General features: G+C 39.5%; 2 protein-coding genes across 2 annotated transcripts; both read right to left on the minus strand.

Annotated features, from left to right (window-relative positions):
• Positions 1–1,769: 1,769 nt before the first annotated feature.
• On the minus strand, positions 1,770–2,792 carry LOC117500122 (tripartite motif-containing protein 16-like). Its single transcript, XM_034152819.1, has one exon. It carries the CDS (start codon positions 2,790–2,792, stop codon positions 1,770–1,772), a length of 1,023 nt encoding a protein of 340 aa, XP_034008710.1.
• Positions 2,793–8,472: 5,680 nt separating this feature from the next.
• LOC117500123 (tripartite motif-containing protein 16-like protein) lies at positions 8,473–9,891 on the minus strand. The gene is made up of 2 exons (XM_034152820.1): positions 9,544–9,891; positions 8,473–9,459 (listed from the first exon to the last, which is right to left on the minus strand). The coding sequence occupies exons 1-2, from the start codon at positions 9,889–9,891 to the stop codon at positions 8,473–8,475; spliced, it is 1,335 nt and encodes a 444-aa protein (XP_034008711.1).
• Between the last annotated feature and the right edge of the window lie 373 nt (positions 9,892–10,264).

Below are 10,264 nucleotides of genomic sequence, written 5' to 3' on the forward strand. Positions count from 1 at the left end.
CTATTTTACAACACCTAATACAAATGTTGTCTTATGTTCAGACACAAACTTTTCCAAATCCTTTCTGACTTTTTGTTTGTCCGTCTCTGTAACTCCTATTGAAAAAGATGCGGGTTGTAAAAATCATCACAATTTGAAAAAGCTGCTTATATCTCTCTGTGTTGCAAACCCGTTGTTTTAAGAGTAAAAGTATTACGGTCATATTTTGCAACCCTGTCTCCTACAAATTACGTTCCCACAGAACTAAACTGCATTCTCAATTACGTTTAGCTAGAAACGTATTTTCTCCCACGTTACGTTTGTTATGAACGTATCTCAAATACGTTTATTTTCTACATATCTTCTAGAAACATATTTTCTCCCACACGTTACGTTTGTTATGAACGTCTCTCAAATACGTTTATTTTCTACATATCTTCGAGAAACATATTTTCTCCCACGTTACGTTTGTCCATCATTGTGCCATATGTTTTTATAAGATTGCAAAAGGAGTGAGAAAACTCAGGAGTCCAGAACCATTTCCAAAGCTTTTGTCACTTTTACTGTCCTTTAAACTCAGCATTCACCAATGCACAATTATCTACATATAACAAGAAATATGCTGCACGTAGCACCCAACAGAAGTTTTGATGGAAACCCCAAAATGTACATCTATTTGTATGTATAGGTTCAAATGTTGATATATCAACCATGTTTTACAGCTCAGAAAAATAAGGTTGAAAGAAGAGTTTGGAAAATGCAATGAAAGTGGTGATCAGCAATTTCATATGTTCAAATGTCTACTGTAAAGGATAACATAAAGTCTTAAAGGTGGGGTAGGTAAGTTTGAGAAACCGGCTCGAGATACACTTTTTGTTATATTCCATGGAATGCTCTTAACATCCCGATAGCAATGAATATATTAAGTGCTTTGACAAAAAATCCATAAAAAAATGTCATCTGTGGAAGCTGTAATACTGTAAAAAGTACGGCCAATCATTTTAGCCGGCCCGGCTAAAATAACTGGATGGCCTACCTGCCTGTCAGCCTTCCATCTGTGCACAAACTTATCTCGTGCCCTCATTGGTTGTGTGCGCGTTCGTGTGTGTTGGAGGAGGGGCTCTGTAAGGAAGTGGCAGATTTTCTCCGGTTGTGTATTTTCAAATTCTAGCGATCTCGAGCCGGTTTCTCAAACTTACGTACCCTACCTTTAATGCAATCGAATGTAAAACAAAAAAGTTATGATTGATGAAAGTAGTAAATCGGTCAGATTTGACCCGAACACAACAGGAGGGTTAATTGTTTGCGTTTTGTCCCTTTTATTTTATATTTCTGATAAAGCGACACTGAAGAAAGCTGTTATTGAGTACACCTGAATATCATTTTTTATAAACAGGCTGAAAATGATTATCTGTACTTTGTATGTATTGTGGGTTTTACCATCAGGGGGAATAATGGAAATGCATTGTCCATATTTTCCTTTTCTCACAGTCTTTTTCATACATTTTATTCATTAAATATAAATATATTGTTGGGAAAAAGCAACAGTGAAAGAACATAAGAACAAGTAGACATTGTTTATTCTGTTTGTGTTTTTATTCATCTTCCACAGTTTTCATTTGTTCAAACATACATCAGTAAAGTCTTGCTGTTCAATGATATGTACAAAGTCACTTCTTCAACACAATCGTTTGGTGTGATTCACCGTTATTATCTGATACAACTATCAGCTGTCAGCGACAACCATGAAGACAAAAGAGTGATTACAGATTTGAAACCTTCAATTACTTTCATTCTGAGAGTTTGCTGAACTCAACTCTGTCACCATGAGGACCACCAGGACCATACAATGCAACTCCGGCGTGGAGAGGCTCAGTGAATCTGGTCTCCACTCGGTGGAGGAGGGTCATGGTTTCAGAGAGTCTGTAGAAGCACAGGATACCTGCATCGTGATCCAGGTACACTCCTACTCTGGAGGACTGAGGACCTGAGATTTCAGACTCAAATGCACCAAGCATAGTGTAATCGTCACCCCGATGTAATAAATAGCTGTAGAGCTCATTGAATCCAAATGTAATGTCCCCCATGTCCACTTTCCTGGAGTCTAAAAACTCAAATGTAGGACCATGATTAAAGCAAAACACTTTCCAGGACAGGCTGTCGTCCATAAAAAGACTGTCTCTGCTGATGCTCTTGTACGAAAGTGCAATAGTAGCTGCTCCCCAAATCTCCACCTCGAAGTAACAACGTCCAGTCAGACTCTCGCGGCTCTGGACCTGCCAACCTTTGGTGAATCTTTCTACGTTGCTTCGATACGACAGTTCCTTATCCCCTAATGTCACTAATCTGTTCCCCATGGATAATCTCAATCTGTTATTTACTGTGTTAGGGTCCATGGTGACTCTACGAGCATATTTAAGGCATTCAACTCTGGTCTCTGGCTCTGGATTGGTCAATGAAACATCCTGAGTCTCCATCTTTGAGATTTCTGTCTCTCTCAGAGCATCCGTAATTCTATCTCTGAGTTCTGAGACGGCTGCTTTCACCTCCTCAAATTTTGGCGTGGGAGAGATGTCGCTGCTGGTTAGTTCTATAGAGTCCAACAGGTCCTCCAGGTCATTGCTCTTCAGTTGATGAGCTTGGAGATAGACCTTCTCCAGGTCTGCAACTTTTCCCCTCAGATCGGTGATCCTCTGCTCCAGCTTCTCCTGATGATCTTTTACTCGCCTCACTCCAGTTTCCTGCTCGGTTTTGATCTGCTGCTTCACATCAGATTTTCTCTTCTCGAGGAGACGGGTCAGCTCAGTGAACATCTTCTCACTGTCCTCCACTGCTTTATCAGCAGAGCAGTTGATGGCCTCCACCTCCTGTCGAAGTAGCTTCACATCTTCTTCTCCCCCCTGGATTATTTCCTGGATATCAAGTGAAGTACGTCTAATCTCACCGTGCATCTCAGTTGATTCCATAGGCAGGAGTCCCGTCTTCAGTTCCTCCACCAGACATGCTAACATGGTGTTTTTCAAAAGGTCAGGTCTCGGTCTGAAGGTCTGCTTACACTCAGGACAGCTGACTGGTGGTTTCTCTTTATCCCAGAAGCACTGAAGGCAGTCCATGCAGTAGCTGTGTCCACAGGGAATAGTCACTGGATCCTTCAGTACGTCCCAACATATCTTACAGGAGATGGAGTCCAGCTCGATTTCTTCTTCCCACATTTCACCTCCTTGCAGTAACTGTGTGAGAGATTGTGAGAAATGCCTGTGCTGTGCCTTAAGTACAAACGCTGGTCTGATTGTTCCTTTTCATTGGTTAATCTTCACCAATAGGCATGGTTACGCCCATCTTGCATATCATTAAGGGGGAGGGAAAAGGGCCGCCAGAGGGGACGAAGAGGGAGGAGTTATCAAGCTTTCATACAACTCATGCTTAGAACAAATACTAGATTGTCTATCTACATGGGGAGACAATTCACTGAGTTGTATCTAACTGTTAGGCTAAGTTACAATGCAAAGATAGGCAATTCATTCCTAGAAGAGGCTCTGAAGCATTTTCTCTTGAAATGCAACTCTCCTTAGCATTAATATCAACACGGTTTCTATTTTAAAAAGGGATTAAATATAAATATATATATAACTTTGTTGCTTTTTACCAACAATATCTTTATAGTTGATGAGGAAGACTAAGAAATGGAAGAAGGGAATTTGGCCAAGCCATTTCCATTATCCAATATTATGCCAAACAGTCCTGATGTGCAATCCATAATACATAGCACAGATAGTCATTCTCAGCCTAGGTACGTATACAAATATGTTACCAATTATACTTAATAACAGTGTAGCTTCATCAGAAATAACAAGAAAAAGGGAACAGAAATGCCAATATTAATACATTCAAAAATACTGCTGCTAGTTTATAAAGCATTGAATGGTTTATCCCCAAAATAAATTTCTGATCTACTGCTAAATTATGAACCATCCAGATCTCTCAGGTCTTCAGCGACTGGTCAGCTTTCTGTCCCCAGAGTCAAAACTAAACATGGTAAAGCAGCGTTCAGTTATTATGCTCCAAATATCTGGAAAATTGCAAACATCAATACTCCATGGTTTTGCAGAATTGTGAAAAATTGATGTTCAATTTTTAAGCTCACATCCCATTCTTTGTCCCCTACCATGCATGTTTTGTTGGGTAGTTATTATAAGTTATAAGGACAAAATGTCTGAAGGAGATACAGTAGGAATTAAAAAAGTTAAAGTCACCTTACAGTTGTTCAGCTGCAGAGCTCTCTTTACTTGCAGAAAACACAAGCAGAGTGCACCTATACCCATATATCATGATAAATGTGCACCAAAAGATGGATGAAATATACATTTGTATGCATTTATTCAAACATGTAAACATCAAACTTGGTTCATAGCTGAATTATGTTGGAAAATATGTAAGAGTTTGGGAACAGGTTTAAAGAGTCAGAGAACAGGTTTTGCCAGGCAGTGTGAGACGCTGAACGACTGTACCTTAAGAAACTCCAGTAAGTGAACGACTCTGAAAGGGTCTCAAACTCTCCACTAACGACGTGCACCTGGCCAACGACCTGTATTATTTTAATGAGGGTTTGAAAGACAATGGGACACAGAGGGATGTTAGCAGGCTGTTCAAGAGACGCTAATGTACACCACATGATCATCTGCAAACAAAAGACTCAAATAACGTCTTATGGTAATACTTTGTCTTCTCCTTAGTTGTCCTATAACGCTGTGAAGTTGAATATTTGTCCACATTGAAGACAGAATGGGGCAACTGGAGGATTGTTGACATCCACCTGGATCACTCATCTTCTTATATATAGACGCATGATCTTTCTATCTTTCTGATCTTGGACTACCTATGTTGTAAATGCATTCTCTTTTTAATTTACACACAACATATATTGCTCGTCTGTCCGTCCTCTGTGGCTCTCCTTGATGTTAATACCCCATTAACTGTGGGGTTACTTTGGGAGTCTTTCTCTCCATTAAGTCCTTTGCTAATTTGCTGCAGAAAGAGGCGTCATTTGCACTGGGCACACTTTTTAAATGTATAATATAAAAGTTCTGAAAAGTAGCGTGCACAAAGAAAGTCAATAAACAAGAACATTGATTTAGTGTCGAGATGTGCAGTTTGGACATGTTAATAAACTTTTAATAGAAAATGTAAAGAAAAACATTGATAAATAAAGAAATAACAAAATAAATATAGAAATACATTAAAGATTGAATGTGTTCTGTTTTATTCTCAACTGCTCATTCCACCATTTTGGAGCCAGGATAGCAAACCGACGTGTTTTTGCCGATGTCATGTTCTGTCCTCCATACCTGTGTGTTCTCTGAAGATTGATCAGGGATTCTTTTCACAGAATGGCCTCACACTCCTCACTCCAAGTTCTCCATCAATATATCTGTACCAGTCGTAACATCATTTGAGCTTTAAGTGATGACATAATGCTCTTTAACTCCACAGGTTTTGATCAGTCTGTAAACATGTCCCAGTGATCTGAGGTGTTTTAAGAATCCCTCTTGTGTTCGCATCAGTTTTCACATTTCACTTAACAAGCTGCAGGAAGACAAAACTTGATGGAACAGCTTCAAATAATAGTAATGAGAGATTTCAACATATAAAATAAATCCCACAGCGTCCCCAAGGAGTCTCACTGTTGGAAAGATGTGATTTGGGAATGGGATAATTGAGGTTATCGATAACAATTCCTCTAAGTCCAATTAAAACAATGTTGAAACTAAAATTAACGAAATGTAAAGAAACATACAGTATATTCATTTTGTGATTGAATTTTCATTAATTGATTTTGTTGTTATTGTCTTAATGACTCAGAATAAGACTGCACATGTTGTTATGTTATAGAATAAGCGGATGAATGAACCTGTGATGATAAAAAAGGAAGTCCTTCACAGTTTTAGGAAGCAGTGGGAATAACTTGGTGGATTGTCTGGTACGTCCTTGGTCAGAACTAATCTCTACTCTAAACGCTGCAGCAACATGACATTTGAAAGTTTGAGCTGCATGGAAAGCCTCTCTTTTACAACTACAAATACAAATGTTGTCTTATGTTCAGACACAAACTTTTCCAAATCCTTTCTGACTTTTTGTTTGTCCGTTTCTGTAACTCCTGTTGAAAAAGATGCTGGTTGTAAAAATCATCACAATTTGAAAAAGCTGCTTATATCTCTGTGTTGCAAACCCGTTGTTTTAAGAGTAAAAGTATTACGTTCATATTGGTTTCACATTTTGACTGCAGTTTTGTGATACCCTGAAATGAAGACATGAAGAAAATACTTTCTGTTTTTGTATTCATCATGTAAACCACTTCTGCCTGAAAGGGTCTCAGATTGATCACCAATAGCAAACCCAAAGCACTCCGGTCCAATAACAACTTGAGCCGGTCCAACGACCTGAAAGAAAGCTAGGTCCATTTTGAAAGACAATGGGACAGTTCTGGTACCAATTAAGACTTTTCATTATTATGGAGAGAGTCGTTAACAGGCTGTTCAACAGAAGCTACTGTACAAAACCTGCCCAGCAACAAGCAGAAGACCCTCATGAGAAAGGCATTTCATTGGTTGATTGATATGAATTGATGACTCATGTGGCGTTTGTAAAGTTATTTGTATTTAAGTTTCACTGATATTTGTAAGGAAGTTGTATTAAAGTATCCATATTCTTTAAGCACATCTTGGGAATCTCAATCATTGCAAACTTTGTTAACACACTCTGAAAAATGATGTATAAGAATCAGACGGAAAGTATTACATTTTTCGACTTGAAGATCACAATGTTAGGAATAAATACAATTACAGAAAATGGTAAATGTAGCTAGGGAAACCAACCAAGACCAACCAAGTGATAAATAATTAGTAAAGACATTAGATATCACTCCTATAGGAATCACAGCTTTTAGCCTTAAGAAAGACACTGTTTACGAGTAAGAGCTGTACAGCAAATACTTTCTGAAAAATATAATTATACATCTGATTGTAAAACTGGCTCGATTCTCCCATGTTAATTCATTTTTCAGTTTCCTGCTGTTTTCCATCATAAACTGCCCTATACCACTGTGTGTAGAAGATGAAGTGTACTACATGTAAAGAGATTTTCAAAGTTTTACTCTGAGGAAACATTACTGCTATTTTCTTACAACTGGATGTAGACTTGTTATACTGCTTACTAAAAAAACACTTGTAGGTATACCATGAACTCCATTAAACTATCTATGCACACATTAATTTAGTGTCTGATCACAGAGTTAATAATGCTTGATGCACATGCAGCAGATACCACGGTACTTATTTATTGATATTGGCATTTCTGTTTAACCCTCCTGTTGTGTTCGCTTTCCCCCCCTTACTTCTGTGTTCGAGGTAAAATTTCACCGGTCCTATTTTAACTGCTATTACATTAACATAAAAACCATTAATCATCACCAAATTTCATTTAACACCCTTTCAAACTGTACATATTGTATCAGACTACTGGTATACATGAAAAACTGCAGTAAATACAAAGAATAGACACTGAACATGTATTGCATGTGCCAGGTGTGATCCATGTGGGGGGATGGGCACATAAGGGGGGAAACACATCTAGTGTATGTATGTGTGTGTGTGTGTGTGTGTGTGTGTGTGTGTGTGTGTGTGTGTGTGTGTGTGTGTGTGTGTGTGTGTGTGTGTGCATGTTTGTTTTATCTGATGTGGATGGTTACTAATTCCTTTTCTTTATGGCGGTCATTTTTGACCGGGAACACCATGGGTGTTACAAAGTTGACTAAATCATCCAAAATTCAATGAAAGTGGTGATCAGCAATTTGATATGTTCAAATGTCTACTGTGAAGGATATCATAAAGCCTTAATGCAATCGAATGTAAAACAAAAAAAGTTATGATTGATGTTATTGAGGTTATGAGTTATGATTGAAGTAGTAAATCGGTCAAATTTGACCCGAACACAACAGGAGGGTTAATTGTTTGAGTTTTGTCCCTTTTATTTTATATTTCTGATAAAGCGACACTGAAGAAAGCTGTTATTGAGTACACCTGAATATCATTTTTTATAAACAGGCTGAAAATGATTATGTGTACTATGTATGTATTGTGTGTTTGACCATCAGGGGGCTTTGGCATAATGGAAATGCATTGGCCAGATTTTCCTTTTCTTGCAGTCTTTTTCATACATTTTATTCATTAACTATAAATATAGTGTTGGTAAAAAAGCAACAGTGAAAGAACATAAGGACAAGTAGACATTGTTTATTCTGTTTGTGTTTTTATTCATCTTTCACAGTTTAATTTGTTCCAACATACATCAGTAAAGTCTTGCTGTTCAATGATATGTACAAAGTCACTTCTTCAACACAATCGTTTGGTGTGATTGACCGTTATTATCTGATACAACTATCAGCTGTCAGCGACAACCATGAAGACAAAAGAGTGATTACAGATTTGAAACCTTCAATTACTTTCGTTCTGAGAGTTTGCTGAACTCAACTCTGTCACCATGAGGACCACCAGGACCATACAATGCAACTCCGGCGTGGAGAGGCTCAGTGAATCTGGTCTCCACTCGGTGGAGGAGGGTCATGGTTTCAGAGAGTCTGTAGAAGCACAGGATACCTGCATCGTGATCCAGGTACACTCCTACTCTGGAGGACTGAGGACCTGAGATTTCAGACTCAAATACACCAAGCATAGTGTGATCATTTAATGAATAGCTGCAGAGGTCATTGAATCCAAATGTAATGTCCCCCATGTCCACTTTCCTGGAGTCTAAAAACTCAAATGTAGGACCATGATTACAGCAAAACACTTTCCAGGACAGGCTGTCGTCCTCAAAAAGTAAGTCTCTGCTGATGCTCTTGTACGAAAGTGCAATAGTAGCTGCTCCCCAAATCTCCACCTCGAAGTAACAACGTCCAGTCAGACTCTGGCGGCTCAGGGCCTGCCAACCTTTGGTGAATCTTTCTACGTTGCTTCGATACGACAGTTCCTTATCCCCTAATGTCACTAATCTGTTCCCCATGGATAATCTCAATCTGTTATTTATTGTGTTAGGGTCCATGGTGACTCTACGAGCATATTTAAGGCATTCAACTCTGGTCTCTGGCTCTAGATTGGTCAGTGAAACATCCTGAGTCTCCATCTTTGAGATTTCTGTCTCTCTCAGAGCATCCGTAATTCTATCTCTGAGTTCTGAGACGGCTGCTTTCACCTCCTCAAACTTTGGCGTGGGAGAGATGTCGCTGCTGGTTAGTTCTATAGAGTCAAACAGGTCCTCCAGGTCAGTGTTCTTTAGTCGATGAGCTTGGAGAAAGACCTTCTCCAGGTCTGCAACTTTTCCCCTCAGGTCGGTGATCCTCTGCTCCAGCTTCTCCTGATGATCTTTGACTCGCCTCACTCCAGTTTCCTGCTCGGTTTTGATCTGCTGCTTCACATCAGATCTTCTCTTCTCGAGGAGACGGGTCAGCTCAGTGAACATCTTCTCACTGTCCTCCACTGCTTTATCAGCAGAGCAGTTGATGGCCTCCACCTCCTGTCGAAGTAGCTTCACATCTTCCTCTCCCTCCTGGATTATTTGCTGGATATCAAGTGAAGTACGTCTAATCTCACCGTACATCTCAGTTGATTCCATAGGCAGGAGTCCCGTCTTCAGTTCCTCCACCAGACATGCTAACATGGTGTTTTTCAACAGGTCAGGTCTGCGTCTGAAGGTCTGCTTACACTCAGGACAGCTGACTGGTGGTTTCTCTTTATCCCAGAAGCACTGAAGGCAGTCCATGCAGTAGCTGTGTCCACAGGGAGTAGTCACCGGATCCTTCAGTACGTCCCAACATATCTTACAGGAGATGGAGTCCAGCTCAATTTCTTTCTCTGCCATTTCACCTCCTTGCAGTAACTGTGTGAGAGATTCTGAGAAATGCCTGTGCTGTGCCTTAAGTACACACGCTGGTCTGGTTGTCCCTTTTCATTGGCTAATATTCACCAATAGGGATGGTTTACGCCCATCTTGCATATCATTAAGGGGGAGGGAACAGGGCCGCCAGAGGGGACGAAGAGGGAGGAGTTATCAAGCTTTCATACAACTCATGCTTAGAACAAATACTAGATTGTCTATCTACATGGGGAGACAATTCACTGAGTTTTATCTAACTGTTAGGCTAAGTTACAATGCAAAGATAGGCAATTCATTCCTAGAAGAGGCTCTGAAGCATTTTCTCTTGAAATGCAACTCTCCTTAGCATTAATATCAA

Source organism: Trematomus bernacchii, unplaced genomic scaffold (genome assembly GCF_902827165.1).
Source record: "Trematomus bernacchii unplaced genomic scaffold, fTreBer1.1, whole genome shotgun sequence".
Classification (NCBI taxonomy): Eukaryota; Metazoa; Chordata; class Actinopteri; order Perciformes; family Nototheniidae; genus Trematomus; species Trematomus bernacchii.

Excerpts from the sequence above, each read along its gene's own strand:
- LOC117500122 (XM_034152819.1), bottom strand. The coding sequence starts at position 2,792 with ATGTTCACTGAGCTGACCCGTCTCCTCGAGAAGAGAAAATCTGATGTG.
- LOC117500123 (XM_034152820.1), bottom strand. The coding sequence starts at position 9,891 with ATGGCAGAGAAAGAAATTGAGCTGGACTCCATCTCCTGTAAGATATGT. Across the intron at positions 9,460-9,543 it reads TGAAGCTACTTCGACAGGAG|AGAAGATCTGATGTGAAGCA; the intron begins GTGGAGGCCATC and ends CTCCTCGAGAAG.